Source organism: Bos indicus, chromosome 5 (genome assembly GCF_029378745.1).
Source record: "Bos indicus isolate NIAB-ARS_2022 breed Sahiwal x Tharparkar chromosome 5, NIAB-ARS_B.indTharparkar_mat_pri_1.0, whole genome shotgun sequence".
NCBI lineage: Eukaryota > Metazoa > Chordata > Mammalia > Artiodactyla > Bovidae > Bos > Bos indicus.
Window position 1 is genome coordinate 108,811,515 of NC_091764.1, and position 19,456 is coordinate 108,830,970.

Sequence of the window (19,456 nt, forward strand, 5' to 3'; positions counted from 1 at the left end):
CCCCTATATTGGGTTCTTAAATGGAACCCATTCACTGTTTCAACCGTTTCTATAAACTACCCCCAAATCTGGGTGTGGCGGCTCAGATGGTAAAGGAGCTGCCCAGAATTAGAAAGACCCAAGTTTGAACCCTGAGTCAGGAAGATCCCCTGGAAGAGGGCATGACTACCCACTCCAGTATTCATGCCTGGAGAATCCCATGGACAGAGGAGCCTGTCAGGCTACAGTCCATGTGGTCGCAGAGAGTCAGACATGACTGAACACACACACATGAACTACCCCCAAATCCCATACGGTTAAGACGTCAAGGCAAATAGGGTTGGCACCTACCAGGGGTCGGAGGTCAGGATGTGAGAGGATGTAGCCGTTGTTGGTGTTCAGAAAGGCATAGCCATGCACCCCGAGCTGGGGAGACAGAGATCGAGGGGGTATCAGGGGGTCTTTGTGCAGGAAGACTGGGACTGGGCAGGGAGGAGGACCAGGATGGGGAGAAGTGCCAGAGACCACAGAGCAGGACGCAGCTGATGTGGCCAAGGATCCCAGGGGCCGCAGCCTCCGTCCCCTCTGCTCTGTGCCTGCACATCGAGGGTGTGTGTGTGTGTGTGGATGTCTGGGGGGCATGTGTGGGTGTGGGGCAGGAAGGCAGGATGTGGGGGGCGGTGTCTGGGGGCGTGTCTGGGTGGGGGATGGGGGTGGCATGTCAGGGGTGGAGTGTCTGGGGAGGGGGCATTAGGAGGAGGAATGCAGACTCCGTCCCAGCTCTGGTCTCAGCCACGCTGTCTGCAGGGAGGCTCCTGAGCCTGCTGAAGTGGCTCCTGGGGGGGCCTATGGCCCCACTCGGGGGCTGATCCAGGCTCACCTTGTACCGGGGCGCCAGCTTCATCAGCTCCCTCAGGGCTACGTCAGAGCCCACTACGCCCAGGAGAATGCCGTGGGACCGCTGGAAGGAAACGCCGGTGTCAGGGGACCCGGTTCCCATGCGTGAGGCCAGGCTGGACCCCCAGCCCTCCCAGACCCACAAGAGGAAGCCACTTGCACCTGAGGCAGTCCTTGCTCTGCAGTTAGAGTTTAGGCTGAGATCCTGGAATAAAAACCTAGAACCTAGCAGAAGAGACCCCCAGGAGTAACGTCATGCTGGGAAGATTACTGTCCTGTATTAACACTGAAGTTGTAATATTTAAATGAAATACAGAGTTGAATGAATAATCAGCCTTCACAGCAGAGGCTGAAGTACTGGGATCCGGGGGGACCCTAATCTGAGGGCTGGGGGGCTGTGAAGCACACAGGGCCTGTAAGGAAAGTTTTTCCGGCCACACGGAGGAGGGGAGGCTCTCAGACTCCCCCACCAGAGCCTTCACAGATAAGTCAAAGCCTGCCCACACCTGCAGGGTCAGTGTGGCTTTGCTGGACGCTGGGCAGGTGACCCCTCTGGCCTAGGATCCCCAGGCAGGGTCCCATGCCCAGAGCAGCTGGCCAGCACCTGCTGGGTGAGCAGAATCACAGGGCAGCTTCCAGAAGTGAGGATCCCGCCGGCCCCTCCCAACCCAGAGACGTGGGTTCCTGGGGCACAGGGCCTGGAACCTGTGTTTACACCCGACCATGGTGACCCTGAGCCCGTGTCAAGAACCCCGGGTCTAAAGAAGCCGGCCGGCAGCCCCAGCTCTAACCTGGGCAGCTGCTCATGAGCAGCCACTCACCGTCTCATTCTTCTTGCTGAAGACAGGCATGGCCACGGTGGTCAGCAGCGCCAGGCTCTGTGCCTGCGGGTGGAGAACTGTCAGGGGGGCGGGCGATAGGACAGAGTCTGCAGATGGGGACCCAAGTCACCATGACTGCCCGCAAAGAGGCTTTCCTTCTCTGAATGAGGAGGAGAGTTGGCAGAAAGGCCGGAGGGGAAGGGGCTGGAGGGGAGCTGGGGCAGACACCACAGCAAGCAAAGCCCTGAGTCAGGGCGGGTCTCAGAGCCCTGAGCCCATGGTCCTGCCCTGAACCCGTTCACCCAGGCCTCTTGTCTCGGCCACGCCAAGGATGCAGGCACACCCACAGGACAGGTCCATCCGTGCACGAGCCCAGGAACAAAGGCTCAGACAGCAAGAAGCCACGCCGAGGAGCCACCGGGGCACAAGTTCTGGCCACTGAGATGCCAGGTTAAGTGTCCGGTAAGACTCTGTGGACATTTCCCTTAGAGGTGGGGTGTGCGCCCCTTCCCTCCTCCACCGGAAGCCTTGAATGTGGCTGCCACCATTCTGAGCCCCGGTAGCCGCTTACACAAGGTGGACCCCAGGATGGCAGGGGAGGGGGCAGCGGGAGGGGCCCAGGAGCTCGTCGTCCGCCTCCAGGCTTCTTGTACGGGAGAGGGAAACACATGTCCCTCCTATGGAAGCCACCGTTCCCAGGTCTCTCTTAATCCCAACCTGACATGGCGGTCTGTGTTTGTGATGGGATTTGAGGAGCAACAAGACTGTCCCTTTCCTAGACACTTCATCTGACCGTCTACCTGACAAGTCTGGCCCTACATGGGAGGGGCCTACAAGAGTCTCATTGGGTACCGTGGTCCAAGGGAGGATGCTGGGTTAAGCTGCAGTGTCTGAACCACTGGTCAGTCCCCTTTCTTCCTGGAGTGGGTGGGAGAGGACAGGGAGGCAGGCAAGGACCATGGAGGAGGGACAGTCTGGGGCTAAAGTCTCTGTCCAATGGGGGACGCCCCTGGTGGGGAGGTCACTCCACAATGCCTCCCCAGGAGGTGCTCTGCCCACCCCTCCCCAACCCAGGAGCCCCCGCTTGCTCCCTGGGGCCCCACCTTGCTATCTATGTAGGCTTCGGTCCAGGTGATGTCGTGGTCGTGGTTGATGACCATGGGCCGGCTGAGCACATGCAGGTATTCCATCACGTTCTCCTGGGCATCCGCCAGTGTGGAGATCTGCGTGTAGTAGCCTGGTGGGGGAGAGGGTGGCCGTGGACGCGAGGAGCACACCCCCAGCTGCTGACAGCTCTTGGCTGGGAGCTGCCCTGGGTCAGGCACTGGGCGCTGCTTCTCCCGAGGCCGCCCTCTCCTGGGGCAGTGGTGCTGCCAGGACATGAAGGCCTGGCCCTGCCTGGACTTGGGAGAACCCCCACCCCCTCAAGATCTAGAGTTGCCCTGGGAGCAGCAGGGCTTCAACTCAGGGCACAAGCCTGCCCCTCACCCCCTGAAGGGCTGTCCTGCAGGGGTGAACCCCTTGGCAGACAGCTCTGTCCTGCATCTTTTAATTTTTTATTTTATATTGGAGTCTAGTTGATTTATGTCTTCCCTGATAGCTCAGTTGGTAAAGAATCTGCCTGCAATGTGGGAGACCCCAGTTTGATTCCTGGGTCGGGAAGATCCACTGGAAAAGGGATAGGCTGTGTTAGTTTCAAGTATATAGCATTTTTCAAAATTTAATTTTTGATTTTATATTGGAACTCCTCACCGCCTGCCCCTCATCCCACCCCTCAAGTCTATTTGCAGAGAGCCTCCCTCCGCCTTTCTCTAACCACAGTCCCCGTCAGTCATGGGGAAGGGGCTACAGCTGAGGCAAATGCCGTACAGGCTGTGACTGGTCTAGCACGTGTCTGCTCACCATCACCCACAGGACGCTCTCCCCAGCTCTGGGGAGCTGGGCCGCTTTTACTTCCAGGACGCCTCTTGTCTCAGACATTCTGATGCCCTTCCTCGCTCTGCACATCTGACTCACGCCTACCACTTCTTTATGTCTCACCTTAGACACACATCCTTCAGGAGGCCTGCCCTGACCCCCCAGATGCAGGAGAGCTGCCCCTCACCCACACTTTGGGCAGCCTGTGCCCCTCTGCCCACAGCTCAGTTCAGATCGTCCCCTCACTGACGGCTCACGTGTGTGTCTCCCCGCCCCACCTCCCTGTCTTCCGGACAGAGTCAGGGCCATCCCTGCCGTCCTGACCACGTCCATTTCCCAGGGCTGGGACCGTCCAGAGCAGGTGCTCGGACATCCTGCTGGGGTCGAGGGGCCTGAGTCAACACCATGAAGCCTGAGTATCGGGTTCTTGCCAGAAAGAGATGAGGGCTGCTATACACAGAGCCTTGTTCTACAGAAAGCGATGGCCTGTGCCCTGAGTCTGGAGCAGAACCAAGCCCATGGGCTTCATCTGCAGCAGCTGGAATGGAGGCCGGACACCAGAGAGCACCGACATTGAAGTGTCGGTCCCCCATCTGCCTGGTTTTCTGTGTGGCAGTTTGGGTAAAACCTCATTTGAAGACACGGCCCCCCCTTCTGCAGACCCGAAGTCCTGACTTCTGGGTGCGTCTTAGGGGGTGTGTCGTGGGGTGAGAGCCCTGCAAGGAGCAATCGGCACCCATCTTGATTGTCTGAGGAGGAAGCGGGTGGATGCAGTCACCTCCGCTTTGGGTTCTGCACCAGAGCCCTGGCTCAGCACCTGTGCTCAGGAGAGGCCCCAGACACTCTGGCTCACATGGCATCACCCACCTTTGTTGTTGCAGGCGATCCACTTCAAGCGGTCAGCAAAACTCACTTCCCTCCCAATCAGGTAGGTGAAGACCCGGACCTGGTGGATGAGACCCGGTAGGCTCATCAAATCCCAGCCATTAGGGACCTGGCCACATCTGGGTCTAGGTCTGGGCTTTGGACTGTGCACTTTCAGCCCTTCTAATTAGGAAGGGCCCAGGGCCTGGGCTCATGGTAGGGGGATGCCTGCCTGGTGTGGGGGTCTGCCTGGTGAGGCTCACAGCCCACAATATTCCACCCCCACCATATTCTGTGCCCTCGAGTGGGGCTCTGTGGTCACCCTAATGTTTGAACGTCACCCTGGGTCTCATGGGCCAAGCATGCAGACACGGCAGGAGGAGGAACTCCCCCGGCACCCCTTCCCCGACACCCCTCCCCGAGAGGAACCTTGCGGTCTGGCCAGTTGTACTTCTCCAGCACTGGCTCATAGTCTTCCACAGCACCATCGGTGATCAGCATGATGGCCTGGTTGCACAGGCTTCCTTGCCCGGCCTCTTGGAACTGTGGGGAGAAGTGGTTGTGACTCCCTGCCTCCTCTGCCCCATCCCTGCCCTGTGTTCCCCAAGACACATCAGACCTGCTGCAGGATCTGGAAGGCTTCACGGAGGGCTCGGTCCACAACCCCCACACCTTTGACCATCAACTCGTCCACCAGCTGTTTGAAGTGCTGTTGGAGACAAGAAGTTAGAGGAGGGTCAGCGGTCGCTGGGCCTGGGAACTTTCACCATTGGTGGTACTTTCAGAGGCTGTGCAGAGCTACTTGCCCAGAAGAGCATGACTGCAGGACCCATCCCCTAATTTCACAGCTGGATGTCTACAGCAGAGGTTTCTCAGAAGCCTCCAGGAGAAGCTGAGAGGCCGTGAGTGGCTGGGGGCAAGGCCACCCCCACCCCTGGAAGGAGAAGCCAGACGGGCTCTGGGTACACCCACCTCTCGGTTGTCCCGATCTGCCTGGACCAAGATCCCCTTAAAACAAGGTTCGATGTAGTGGATGTAGTCATTATACTGCAGAGGGCAGAGGCCAAAGGGCAGAGGGCAGAACACACAGGGTCAGTTTGGCAAGTCAGGGCCCAGTCACGAAGCTCACGACTCACGACTCACGGAGGGTCAGGGGTGGGCTTACCCAGGCCCCTGTGTAATATGATCTTGGGGACCTTACGCTTTGGGCAGTTTCTCTGAGTAGAGGGAAGGGAGTACAGGGAACAGCAGGGCCTTGACTCTGAACATTCTCTCCCAAGTCCTGGCCTGGGCATCTTCTGGGGAGGCTAGCCGGGTGCTGTCCACCCCTGGAGCTCACAGAGTCCAGGAGTCGCCCAACTCTTCTCTCCGTTTCTGTCTGTCTGTCCCTTCACTTCATCCCTTTCTGGGGGCAGGTGGAGTGGTCCTCAGGAGAATCAGGACCGGGGACTGTGGGCCCCTCCCTCCCGACGTGTCTGGATTCAGGGATGAAGGAAGTGGGAGCTGGGGGTCTCCCATTCTGCAGAAAGGAGGGTCTTTCCAGGATGACGCCACCAAGGGCACAGGGGTGGGGCTGAGTTAGAGGTCTACTTAGAATCTCCTTCATCTTGATCAGACCCCAGACTAGTCTGAGAGCCCAAGGAGAGCTGCTGCCTCAGAGAAATGGACATATGCACTTCCCACGCGATCTCAGAAACTGTGGACCCCTGGAAGCCCGTCCTGGGTGGGAGGCCCTAGCTCCAGGGGACAAAGCCCATAAGTACAGGTCACTCTGGTACAGATGGAGGACGGTTTTTCTCGAACGGGAGGCGTGTTTACCGCGATGATGTTCACGAAGTCGTTCTCCCCCAGCGTGTCCAGGATGGTGGAGACCGTGTGCTTGGCGATGGTCATCCGCAGCCCCTTCATGCTGCCGCTTGTGTCCACCACGATCACGATGTCCTTCGGGGAGGTGGCGGCTTGTATGTACCTGTAGTAGAGGGGGAGGGACAGGTCTGCGGTGGGATAGCCGGAGTCAGAACCACTGTTGGCTGGGTCTCTCTTGTTTCTGTTCAGACTCTGGCTCAAAGTTCAAGTCAACGCCCAGGCTTGCTTGTGTCCGAAACCACCCAGCTGTTGGGCAGCCATTGCGGGGGCAACGGTTGGGACCGTGCCCACTGAGCAAGCATGTCAGGTGGGGATGGTCGGGTCTCGGTAGTGACCCTTGTCCTCTTTGGTTCAGGCCAGCCTGAGTTCCAGGGGGATCTGACAGTGGGAAGGGAGGGAGCCGGACCCCCCAGACCTGGTTATAGATCTGCCAGAGGAGGGGTGTGGGGAGAGACGGGATCTGGCAGAGGGTGGGTGTGCAGTCAGCTCAGGGCCCTGGAAGGAGGTGTCAGGCATCAGGACAGGTGTGGTCAGTCCTGGAGCAGAGCAGCTGTGGGGTGATGCAAACACTCTTCTTCTCTTGTGCTGGGTTAGTTCTGCACACCTGAGGCCCAGGGGTGGGTGCAGAACAGGCCCTTGGTGAGAGCTAGGCAAAACCCGGAGGCTGCAGAGACACCAGCCCCAGAGGCCGGGCCCCTGGGGTCGCTTACCAGCCACGGTTCCGGCAGTCGAAGGTGATGACTCCGTTCTCATCCGGCGTCCACTTGATGCCTGGGGAAAAGAAGGCTTCACTCAGAGAGGCTGCCCCAGAGCCCCGGGCTGGGTGCTGATCCCAGGATGGCCAGGATGTGTGAATGGGTGTGTGTGTACATATGTGTGCGTGTATACATGTGTGTGCGTGTGTGTCTGTCTGTGTGCATGTGTGTGTCTGTGTGCACGTGTGTGTGCATCTTTGTGTCTCCATGTGTGTGGATGGCCCCTGGGGCAGGGCCAGTGGGGATGTGGGCAGTGTGTGTGGGACCAGTCATCACACCCTATAAACTGAGGGGGCAGCAAGGCAGGAGGCAGCTGATGGACGGACACTCACCCTCAACTGCCCAGACCCAGAGCTGGGTTCACTTCACAGGTAGGAACCCCAAACTCCTGAACTCCCAGCGCCCGGAGAGACACGGGCGAGGCCCGACAGATTTTCCTAAGTGGTTGCCCCACAGATGAAAACCTCTGACTGCAAGCACGTGGACCTCGGACTACGTGAAACGAGATTTTCATTTTGTTTCCCTCCCTTTTTTTCCTTTTCCTTTCCCCCCTTTTCCTTTCTTATATATATATATATATATATATATTTTTTTTTTTTCCCCCCCACAATGTACAACCCCCTTCAGGGCTCACAGCCCACAGGTATAGAGGCCAGGCCGTGGTTGCAGGCTGAAGTTGACTCTGGCATGAACATACCAGGAGGAAACTAGACTGGTGATGTTCAAAACCTCACTTGGATGCCAACCAATCTGAGACCTGAGCAGGAGATGAGTGGGCTCCCAAGGCCCCTCCCCAACATGGCCTTTAACCCCCTTCCCTGAAGGTCCTCGTGGAGCTGGAATCCTTTCCTGCCTTCACCCTGCTGCACACAGTCCCTCTTCAATAAAGAGCTCTGCTTGCCTACACGTCTTGAGGGAGAGATGTTCATTTCTATGGCCTTGCTTTCTTAGAATCTGGAAAGGCCCGGGGAGCACACACGAGATATTTGTATCAGGTAACAGTAAAGGCATCTAATTTGGGGAGATTAAGAAGTCAGGGTGGGGGCAGAGATGTAAGCAGGAGAGTTCTCAGGTGCTTTTTTGACTGAGAAGAGGGTAAAATATGATTTAATTGTAAAACCTTGTGTCACACGTGCCTGTTAAATCCCTGTTACACATTCAGGACTAATGACTAAATGGAAACAGGAATAAGTTCAGAAGTGATAGGAAAAAAAAAAAGAATTGGAGGGGGAGAATTTATGAAAAAAAGGTAAATCATTAAAAAAGAAAGGAAGAAGCAAAAAGGAAACATAAAAACAGAAGAGGGAGAAATCTAAAAAATAAGATTATAGCATGTCCAAATATATCAATATAATACATGAAAATGTGCTTAACTTGCCAAATAGTAAAAGAGATTGTCAGTTTGAATAAAAATTAAAAAGCTATATGCTATTTTCAACAGATATGGCTAAAACAAAGTGACCTAGAAGATTGGAAGTAAAAGGATGGAAAATATATAGATATCAGGCATATACCAACCAAGAGCACACTAATATCTCTATGAATATCTGATGAAATAGACTTTAAAAGCATGTTATAAAGGTTAATGAGGAGCAAGCAGACATAAAATCAGTAAAGGCATGGAAAATTTAAATAATACGATTAACAAGCTTCATCTAATGATGTGAGCAGAATTTCTATCCAACCATTAAAACACCCATATTCTGCTCAAGCACATGTAGAATATTTACAACAGTTGATGACAAGCTATTAAACTAGCTCCCAACTAATTTCATACAATCAGCACCATATACACCATGTTCTCTGGCTGCAAACAACTGAATGAGAAATTTATAATAAAAAGATAAAGCTACAATCCCCATGTATTGGGAAATTACAAAACACACTGTTAGATTACTAAAAGTTCAAAGAAGAATTCACAGGGGAATTCAAAAATATTGAGAAGCAAACAACATTAAAACACTCCCCTGACACCAAGAAGCACAAAGACTTCTGCGGGTCAAAAGTCACAGTGAATAGAATGCAAAGGGAATCCACAGAGTACAAGGGAAAAGCCAGACTGTGAAGAGAACCCAGTGACAGAGCAGCAAACAACCCAGGACAAAAACGGGCAAGCTTTGTGTCTGTAGACAAGTTGACAGCTCTGGGAGCCCTGATGCAGCAGGAATTCCACCCTGGGGAAGGCATGAGGGACATGGGAGGAGTCTCCAAGCATTTGAAGGGCTGTTCCACGGAAGAGGGATGAACTTGTCCACTGAGGCGCCAGAGAACAGAAAAGAACCAATGACTTGTTGTGGATTTGGGTAGTGAGACAGCAGTGTCCCTGGTGGCTTGGATGAAATTTGCCTGCAATGCAGGCGGATTTGATCCCTGAGTTGGGAAGATCCCCTGGAGAAGGGAATGGCAACCCACTCCAGTATTCTTGTCTGGAGAATCCCATGGACAGAGGAGCCTGGCGGCTACAGTCCAGGGGTTGCAAAGAATTGAACATAACTGAGCAACTAACATTTTCACACGATTTTTTCATGGGAGGGTCCACCCTGGGGAAGCCGTGAGCTCTGAGGTTGTTTTGTACTCCTCCTAAGAGAAACCCTGGGGGACATGGAACCATCCTCAGGACCCTCAGGACAGGCTGGGGCTGGGGACCTGGGACCCTTGGCTGAAGTGCTTATACCTGGACAAACGTCTCCTTGAGCAACAAAATACAAAGCAACTATAGACTAAAAATAACTGCACACGTGTGCAGTTGAGGCAGATTATGGACAACAAGATATAAAAACATCAAAAACACAACTGCCACTTCTGAAGAACTGGGAACAAAACCTGGGCACTGCGCACGTCCCCTGCACTCAACACCACCAAGGGGTGGGCAGACCACACAGGCACCCCTCCAGCCCAACCCTGGGACGCACCCCTACTCTCACCCTGATAAAAGGAACCAGCTCCTCGCCCGCGGGAGCCAGCAAGGGAACCTGGGTTTTGTTCTTGCTCCCCACTGCTGCAGCCAGGGCCCCAAATTTAAAGCCTTGCCTGAATTTCTTGTCTGTCTTCTAGACAATTTCTATTGATTGGGGAGTAACACTTGTCTCACCAAACAGGGCCATATCAAGGTTTTCTGGAGAGGGGGCTAAAATAAGACTGGGTGAGAGCTATGGAGGTGAATCCTTTTGAATGAGAAGTAACAGGAGGCAGAGCTCTTGGAGACCTTGTAGAGGGGCTTCTGTTTTCTGTTTGGTCAGTAGACCAGGGAGATTCCCTGGCTGTCTGCTGGGCTGCCCGCTAGCCAGTTTAACCTCGTTCCCGCTGTTGAACATGGACTTTGTCCCATTTCTTCAGTGAGGATGCAGCCTTCTGAAGGTCAGAACTGTTTGGCCCTCCTCTCCACCTCCCACATGCTTCTTGCAGGACCAGAGTCCAGGTGGGCATTGACTGGCTATTTACCGAGGGGTCCAACGGCATCGTTGGTTCATCCCTTCATCAGTTTTCACTTGAAAGTGGGCTTCTTGGATTGCAGCGTCACCTTGCTCCCAGAGACAGAGCCTAGAGGACTGTGGAGACGCCTCCCCGGGTCCTCACCTGGGTAGATGCGGAAGAACCCCGTGGAACTGCCGAAGTACTGCCAGGTCAGCGTTGGGTCTCTCTGGAAGTTCTCCACGAAGACAGCGTTCAGAGCTTCGGACATGTAGATTCCATTCAAGATATCTGGGTCTGAAGGGTGAGATTGTTGGGGGAATGCAGAGGAGATGAAATCAGTCTTCACCTGCTGAACATACACGCACACACAAGCACACACTTGAAAGCACGCTGCCTGCAGCGAGGCCATCCACACCCGCGCTCACTCTCCCCTGACCCGGGGGCCCTGTTTGCTCCCGGAGTGGGGGGTCCGGAGGGCACCTTTGTTGTAGACGTTGGTGGGCAGCTGCACGCTGCTCAGGGTCGTGTTCACCAGCAGGTCGCTGAAGTGCGCGTTGGCCTCTAGGAGGAACTCAGCCCCCAGCTCCACATATGCCCCGCTTGAGTCCTTCTCGTTGAGGAGGACGGAGTTGTAATAGTCGAACTAGGGTGACCAAGAGGGACAGGGGGTGAGAGAGGGTCAGACGGGAGCGGCATCCACATTGGCTGAGGAGTCCAGCCACCGCTGATTCGGGGCAAGTTCCAAACAGTTGGACCTGATGGTTGCTTCTTCGGGTTTTGAAGTAAACTGTCTGGATTATGTCTTCAGTCCCCACTTTGCTTGGTGTGTGGACATAGCCAGGATTGGGACAGACAGGCAGACACAGATTCAGGGGAGGTGGACAGATGGAGGTGCCCCCACCAGCACCCTGAGCTCTAATGGGAGTGGGAGGGCTCCTGGGACCCAGAACAGGGTCCCTGCAGGGGGTTTCCCTCTGAAGAGACAGCCTGCAGTCTGGCCCTGAACTGGGCCACAAATGGCTCCTCAAGGACTCAGAATGGTTCAGAATCAACCCTCTGGTTCATATATACCTGTGTGGTTCAGAACCAACCCTCACATTTATACACACCTGTGTGGTTCAGAACCAACCCTGCAGGTTCATTCATACCTCTGTGGTTCAGAACCAACCCTCAGGTTCACACACACCTGTGCGGTTCAGAACCAGCCCTCAGGTCCACACATACCTGCATGCATTGAAAGACGATGCCGGGCCTCTTCCCCCCGACCCTCGCCCCATGTCCCATCCTCAGGGGACCCAGCCTGAAGGGCTTCGGGACTTTAGTTGTCGTAACTCCCAGGGCTGTGGGGCAGGAGAACTCACCACCAGGGACTCGTTGAATTCGTGGTTCAGGTCGGCCTCCTCGGCAGCCTCCACCAGATTCTGCGGTGGGGACACGAGGGGAGAGTGAGCGGGGAAAGGAGGCCAGGGGCCCCGTAAGGTCCACTCCCAGGGATCCACCCACGAGAACCAGGGACAGACACTCAGACCAGCGCCTGCACCGAACGTGCACAGCAGCATTAGTCTCAGTGGCCAAAAGGCAGATGCAGGTCACAGGACAGGAGACCAGTCTGCAAGGCAACACCCAGGGTCCTTTAAGCTACACAGTGTTCCAGGGAAGGTCAGACACAGAAGCCTGGGGACACAGCCCAGAGGTCAGCCGTGGCCAGGGGCGAGCAGGACTTTGCAAGGCAGTGAAACTACTCTGTGATCTATGGCAGTGGGTACATGTCATTACATGTTCGTCCAAACCCTTGGGATGCACACCCCCAAGAGTGAACCCTCAAGCAGACTACGGACTTCAGGTGACAATGACACATCGGTGTCCGTTTGTTGATTGTACAAGTGTACCACCTGGTGGGGGTGTTGGCAGCTGGGAAGGCTGTGTTTGTGAGGGCAGGGGAGTAAATGGGAACTCTGTGCTTTCTTCACAATTTTGCTGTCAACCTAACACTGCTTTAAAAATTAAAGTCATTGGGACTTCCCTGCGGGTTTAGTCGTTAAGACTGCGCTTCCACTGCAAGGGGTTTGGGGCTGATCTCCAGTTGGGGAACTAAGATCCCAAATGCTTCATGGAGCAGCCAAAAATAAATAAATAAATAAAATATATTAAAAAATACAAAGAGGAGTTCCCTGGTGATCCAGTGGTAAAGACTCCAAGCTTCCGGTGGAGGGGCTGCAGGTTTGATCTCTGGTCAGGGAACTTGATCTCACATGCTGCAACTAAGACCCAGTGCAGCCAAATAAATAAACAAATAGCTTAAAAGAAAAAAGATAAAGGAAAGAAAATGTGCAGTAAATAGAAGTAGAGACACAGCAGGGCATTTATTACCAGGAAGATGGGATTTTACATCATTTGCCACCCTCTGGGTCTCTGTTTATCCTCCTGTGAACTGGGCAGAGCAATCCTTGCTGCCCTGCACCCAACCCTCGTGGCTGAGGGCAAGATGAAGAAGTTCCACGGGGCAAAGGTTATTTAGTGCTGCTCTGCAGGAGATTCCCCATGGCACCCTCATGGAGGGTCTGTGGCTGTGACCCTGGAGGGAAGGGGGAGGAGGGGAAAAAGGGAGGAGGGGAGAAGGGGGATGGTGGGGAGGAAGAAGGGAGGAGGGCAGGGAAGGGCGGGGAGGGGGTTCACTTCACAGGCAGTCAGTCACCCCATGGCCCTCCCACCCTCTGCCCCCACCCACCATTCACTCAGCGGTGACTCCTGGGCCCTCACTCTGCACCCCGTCCCACCACTGAACCTGAAATCATGATGCAGGTCTTTCTTGACACCATGGGCTGGCCCTCCAGCCCTGGACGCTGTTCCCTAAGGCAGGGCACCCACCCCAGCCCTCCTCTCTCTCCCCTTGCCCCCACCCCACCTCCTTTACAAGGGTCTGGTGGCTCACAGAGCTATGGGGTGGAAGGTGATGTGAGTGGGAGGGCCCAGGGCGGGTGTTTGGTGTCTGGGGTGGGCAGACCCCCAGACCCCAGGCTGAGCACCTGGACAGCCTCCACTTTCCTGCGGAGCATGGTCTCCATGTCCTCTGAGAACTTCCTCACCAGCTCCAAGCCGTCCACCTCCTTGATCTTCAGACTGGACTCCACGTCCTTGTATTTCTGTTCAGGAGACACATGGAGACACACACCTGTTTTCTGGGACCCAGAAGTCCATCCGGATGGCTAGCAGTCTCCGCCCTCCCACTAGATGTCCACACCGGGGCCAGGATGGCCCTGTCTCCTCCAAAACCTCTCCTGCAGATGACAAGTGACTTCTCTTATCAGACGTCCTCTGATTCACATCCGTCAGAGGGAGAGGTTGAGGCTCAGACAGGTCGTGAAACTCAACTGAGGTCACACAGCTGCTCAGGGGCTGGGCCTCCACATGCTGCCTCCAGGGATGGCTCTCAGGGGCTGCGAGGCCCGAGATCTTGCTGTGCCCCCCACAGCCTATGAGCCGCAGGGCTGGGCACTGCCTGACCCTCGGCCAGTGAGCCTGGGCGCTAAGAGGGCCACTGAGTCACTGTCTGGGCCCTGGGAAGCCACCTGGGCACAAGTTGCTTAGTTCCCCAAACTGCAAGTCCATGGCTTTTACCCCAAACAGTCATGGCTCCAGCTCCCTCATGAGTCAGAGGAAGGAGAAAATCGGAAGAAACTTGCTTGGCTGAGGGGCTGGTGTGGCGGTGGGGAGAGTGAGGGGAGTCGGGGGGAGCTGGCATTGCTACCTGCCCAGGACTAGGACAGCCGGAGGGGACAGGCATGACCTTAAAAGCCAGAGGCCCCTTTCAGCAGTGCTTAAGAAACAATCTGAAGCTGCAGAGGGGATAAGATGGGGAACATGGACACTCGGCCATGGGCAGTAGGACAGCAGCACCCTCCTTTGTGATGGTCTGGAAGTCGCGATGCCAGGGGGACTGGAGCTTGAGGGGTCTAGTGAGAAGCTGGTGGGTCATCTTTAATCGACAGAGCAGTGAACTACTCATGGGGGGTGGTGGCCAGCTCCTGCCCAGGGGCCCTGCAGCCAGGACACCGTGGCAGGCAGGGTGGAGCACTGAGTGGGCGGCTCTCTGCTGGCCCCTTCCTGCTCCCCATTGTGGGGCCTGCATCTGGCCCACTCACTCCCTCTCCCCCGTCGGTCCCTCACCCCCACAATCTCTTGTTCCCTGATCCCATCTCAGTGTTGGCTTCCTGGCCCCTGAGCTGACATCCCACCAGCTTGCTCTGTGTCTCAGGCAAATCGTTCCTCTCCCTGGGCCTCAGTTTCACCATCTGAAATGGGGATTGGATTAGATGGCCCCCATAAGCCCTTCATAAGCACAGACATCCTGCTTCCCCACCTGGACGGAGTCCCTGGCTCTGACCACCTGGCTGACTGCCCAGCTGCCCTGGGTGGCACTGACCTTCTGCAGCAGGAGGGAGCCCGAGTACTTGGTGACAGTGTCATACAGGTCCCGGCCAAAGGTGTCTGCCCACAGCTTCACTCTGCCAGACAGAAGGAGTACAAGTGTGCATGCATGCACTCACACACACATGCACACACACATGAATGCACACACGTGCACGTACACACACGGAGACAGATGTACACACGCATGTGCAGATGCACATGTGCATGTATACGTGCACACACACAGACAGATGCACACATGCGTGTGCAGACACACATGCATGTACACATGCACACACATATACAACCCATCCACAGACCCTTGCACACACATGCATGCATACATGCACATACATATACACACAGGGAGAAACAAAGATTCACTCATGTATACACACAAGCACATACACACATGCACACACACATAGACACAAAGATGCACACATGCACACACACACACACGTACACATGCATGCACACACACCCAGATAGATGCACACAGACGCATGCACATAGGAAGCCTGTGTCTACATGCAGAGACACCCACTGTTGCACATACACAAACCTGCACAATCATGCAGGGACACAAATAACATAGACATACACGTAGACATGGACACACACAGGCACACACAAATTACACAGTGCCGTACACCCAGGAGAACACACCAACACAGTCCACTCCTTGTAGGGCAGGGACCCAGAGGGCCCGTCAGGACTCAACAGTTACACTATGATCAGAGCACCTTGGCTAGGACCCCGCTGAGGGGCAGAGCTGACCACCCGGAGCCAAGCCTTAACCCCACACCCCGAGGACTAGAGAGAAAGGAACGAGGCTGGGGGTGGGCAGGCTGGGCGGGAAACCCTGAGGACGTGCACAGATGCAGCTTCTCGGCCAGCTGTCCTCCAGCTGCCCCTTGCAGGGTCACCCTGGGGCCACGACTCCTCTTCTAAAGGCTCGGTGGCGGGGTGTGAGTCTGAGAGGGCGAGCCTCTGAGCTGTGTCTGGGAGGTTGGGGCCACAGGCAGGTGACAATGCAGAGGTGGGACCCTCTCCGTGGGGACAGTGAACTGCAAACCTCATGCTCGGCTCAGCCCCACACAAACCCTGGGCATCCATGGGCTGCAGGGCCCCCTTCTGTAAGGCCAAGGCTGACAGCAATCTGACTCGTGCTGGGCTCAGGTGTGATGAACAGGTAGCCCCTTTAGTCCAGGATGCTCTGCACCCATCCCAACTGGAACTGTATTTAACGGAGCCACCAGAACTGAGCACTAAAGACCAGACACCCCCAGGGAGCCACACAGTACTTTATACACAGTTGTGAATGACTGGAAACTTCCCCGGAGCTGCTCTTAGTGACAGAATGTAGGACTGGGGCCAAGAGGAAGGCAGACAGGTGTAAAAAGGGAATGGGGAACCCCCCTTCACTCCCCCTGACTCCTGGCTGCACAGGTAGTGGTCAGTTTAGGCCTGTTTACCCTCATAATGTCGAGATGTGGGTTTCCTGGCAAATCCTTGGGGGACCCTGATGGTCACTTCCAGCAACTCAGCTCCCACTCCAACCTCTCATCCTGCGATCACCCCGCAGGTGCTGGGGGTGCCAGGAGTCGTGGGGGCTTCCATGATCAGGTCTGGGGAGGGGTAGGGGTGGGGCCCCAAATGGCAGAGATTTGGGGAAGAGAAGTTCACAGGGGAAATGGACAGGGGGACTGGGTGGCCGAGCCCCAGGGGATCTGGAGGGGGGCGAGGACTGAGATGGGCTGGGGAGGAGAGGGAGGAAAGGGTATCTGGGGCGGGGGGCTGGCCTCGAGGCTTACGTTTCCACGGGGATCCTGACCTGCCCCCGTGTGGGGGACAGGGACGTGCTGGACAGCAGACACAGGAGGATCGCCGTCTTCCGCAGGGAGGCCCAGGTCACAGGGATGGGGCTGGGGTCTGCGTGGTTGCTGGGGGGCCCAGGCATGGTGCCCATGTGGGATGAGGCTGGGGAGCAGCCTCAGACCCTGAGCTTTGTCTGCCCAGATGCCTCGCACGGCCCACACCTTCTGCTTCTGGGTCTGGACAAGCCTGTGGTTCCCCAGCTTCCAGTAGGGTCCTGGCTGCAGTGTCTGTGCGTAAGGAGGGGGCTCCCCTGTCTGTCTCGCAGAGGGGTGGCCCCACCTGAGCAGCAGGCTCCCAGGAGAGGGGCTGACTGGAGAGGCTGGAACAGAATGAGCCAGTTAATCCGCCGGCCTCTTCTCTAATCCCCGCCCGGCAGCAGGAGGGTGGAGTCAGGGACCTCAGTGGGATTATCCTGGTTTCAGAAGTGGGGGCCAGCTCACCACGCATGAGCCTCAGTCTCCCGAGTCACAGAGGCAGACCAGTCTCTGGACCCAGGAGACGACAGAGTGACCCTGACCCTGTGATGAATCTGCTCCTGAAAGCTCAGAGCCATCCTGGGATCCATGTGAGCATCCCTGTTTGCTCAGGGAGGCGAGGGGACAGGGTGTCTCTGCGTGGGCTCCCACGTCCAGCCTGCTGCCTTTGGCCAGGTCACAGGTAATGTCCACAGCCAATGGCCCCAAGTCCTCCACGTCTCACCTGGTTCTAGGTCGGGGACCCATTTTCTGGGAAGCTCCAGCCCCCCGCCCCCGCCCTCCCCACCCCTTGCACAGATCCAGCCCCTAATGCACGTCCAGCCACTGCTGGTCAAGGCCTATGTCAATCTGCATCTCAGGTCCTCTGTCTGACTTCCCCCATCCTAGGTGGAGCTGGGGGGACTGTGGGCCACAGGGGTCCAGCCGAGAGGAAGCCAAGCAGGGATACAATGAGTCTGGCTTGTGTAGCCACCTAGACTGTTGTCTCCAGCCATCCTGGCAGGGTGGCTCCAGGGACACTCACCGCCTGCCCTCAGGGCTGCTGCCCCACAACTGGACCACCCCCCAGCAGCAGCGTGACCACCTCACAGCGTCCCCCACTGGCAGTGTGCAGGAGGGGAGGGAAACAAGACCACAAGCTTGTCTGCAGAAGATTCTACCCACGATGGAATAAAGTGGTCGGTGAGGGACCTGGTTCTCTCCAGGCCTGGTGCTCCTGTTAGGAAGCAGTCGACACTGACTGCCCATAATTATAAACATGACATATGCTGTCTTCTCTTCCGACAGGAATTACACATAACAGGATTTGATGAAAATTCTTGTCTCTGGGGGCCCAAACTGGCAATAGTGCCTTATGAGGCCACATCCACCCCTGCCACCGGTCAGAGTGCTTGGTTGGTGCATTTTGTCCTGATCAAACTCGCTGCTTCCTGCAAAATGGGGTGTGAGGCTGCCACAAAAGCAGAGAAATGCCCGGAGAAGCAAGGGTTCCCAAGACAAACTCTTGTGCATCCCTGGTGGGGAGTCAGTGCTGCGTGTCTGGAGGGGCAGTGATCGCTATAGATGCTGGAATTTAGCTCCTAGGAATGCTGGGTTTCAGGGGAATTCTGCATACTCTTCATTATGAATCATAACAAATTCAGAAAAAGTGCCACAGAGGGGTATTGGTCAATTAGCAAATAAAAAGAATCTGTGACTTTTCTAGGTTTTGTGATTTTTGTGGTATTCATCCACTTCCTAAAGTTTGTCATTTGGAGTGACTCTTTCATTTTATTTTTTAATTTAATTTTTTGTTTTTTCAATTAAAAAAATTATAGTTGATTTATAATGTCTCAGGTGTATAGCAAAGTGATTCAGTTATGCATACACATAGACCACTTCTTTTGGATTCTTTTCTATTATAGGTTATTACAAGATATTGAATATATTTCCCTGTGCTACACACTAGGGCCTGGTTTATCTATTTTATATATAGTAGTGTTTGTCTGTTAATCCCAAGCTCCTAATTACTCCCTCCCCCAGACTCTGTTATTTTAAATAAATGCTCCCTTTTATGCCTCCCTCTGCACCCGTGTTCTGTGTCTGCTGTGGGTGACCCCCCACGTGACGTGAGCCATGATCCCCTGGCCCGCCCCGCCCCATTCTAGCACCTGCTCACTGCGGCCGCTGCCTGACTCTGACGCTCTAGGCCCTGGAGCTGCTAGGAAGATCTGTCCACATCACAGACATGGGGGTGATTGGTTCCCCAGCCCCTCAGATCTGCTGGGAAGCCCGCAGACTTCTTGCAAAGAAACAGGCTGATGTGATGTTAGGGTGGTGGGTAAAGCACTGGGTGCTGCCCCCACAGGCTGTGTAAAGAAACACGCCTTTCCAGCATCTCTAAGACACAACTCGCTGTGCACACATTGTCCACTCTGGCCCGCTCCAGCTATGGGTCCCCTTACTGCACCACTTATGGCTCCCCAGGGCTGCAGGGGCTTGGTGGGGAGGGCAGAGGGCTTCAGAGTTGAGTCCTTCAGAGGGGGCATTTCTTAGCAGGAATAAAATGACCAGAGCAATAGCTAAGGGCATTACCAAACTCAGAGAGGCCTCTGACCTTCAGACCTCAGGGCTCAGCCCTCAGCTGTTGGCCAGGAAGGAGAGAACTTACATCTGGCTTTATTCTTACATCCAGCTT

The 19,456-nt window shown here is 55.4% G+C and overlaps 1 protein-coding gene across 1 annotated transcript in view; it reads right to left on the reverse strand.

Moving 5' to 3' along the window:
- CACNA2D4 (calcium voltage-gated channel auxiliary subunit alpha2delta 4) overlaps positions 1-16,944 on the reverse strand; it is a 66,397-nt gene extending 49,453 nt beyond the window's left edge. Inside the window, exons 1-16 of the mRNA XM_070790328.1 lie at positions 16,741-16,944; positions 14,937-15,018; positions 13,540-13,656; positions 11,875-11,934; positions 10,994-11,156; positions 10,676-10,807; positions 7,055-7,115; positions 6,297-6,447; positions 5,451-5,525; positions 5,098-5,187; positions 4,908-5,021; positions 4,482-4,560; positions 2,786-2,934; positions 1,698-1,760; positions 860-940; positions 331-405 (exon numbers count right to left, since the gene is read on the reverse strand). Coding sequence (XP_070646429.1) covers positions 331-405; positions 860-940; positions 1,698-1,760; positions 2,786-2,934; positions 4,482-4,560; positions 4,908-5,021; positions 5,098-5,187; positions 5,451-5,525; positions 6,297-6,447; positions 7,055-7,115; positions 10,676-10,807; positions 10,994-11,156; positions 11,875-11,934; positions 13,540-13,656; positions 14,937-15,018; positions 16,741-16,895 — 1,647 coding nt within the window. The 5' untranslated portion in view covers positions 16,896-16,944. The remainder of the gene's footprint in view (positions 1-330; positions 406-859; positions 941-1,697; positions 1,761-2,785; positions 2,935-4,481; positions 4,561-4,907; positions 5,022-5,097; positions 5,188-5,450; positions 5,526-6,296; positions 6,448-7,054; positions 7,116-10,675; positions 10,808-10,993; positions 11,157-11,874; positions 11,935-13,539; positions 13,657-14,936; positions 15,019-16,740) is intronic.
- Positions 16,945-19,456: the final 2,512 nt, after the last annotated feature.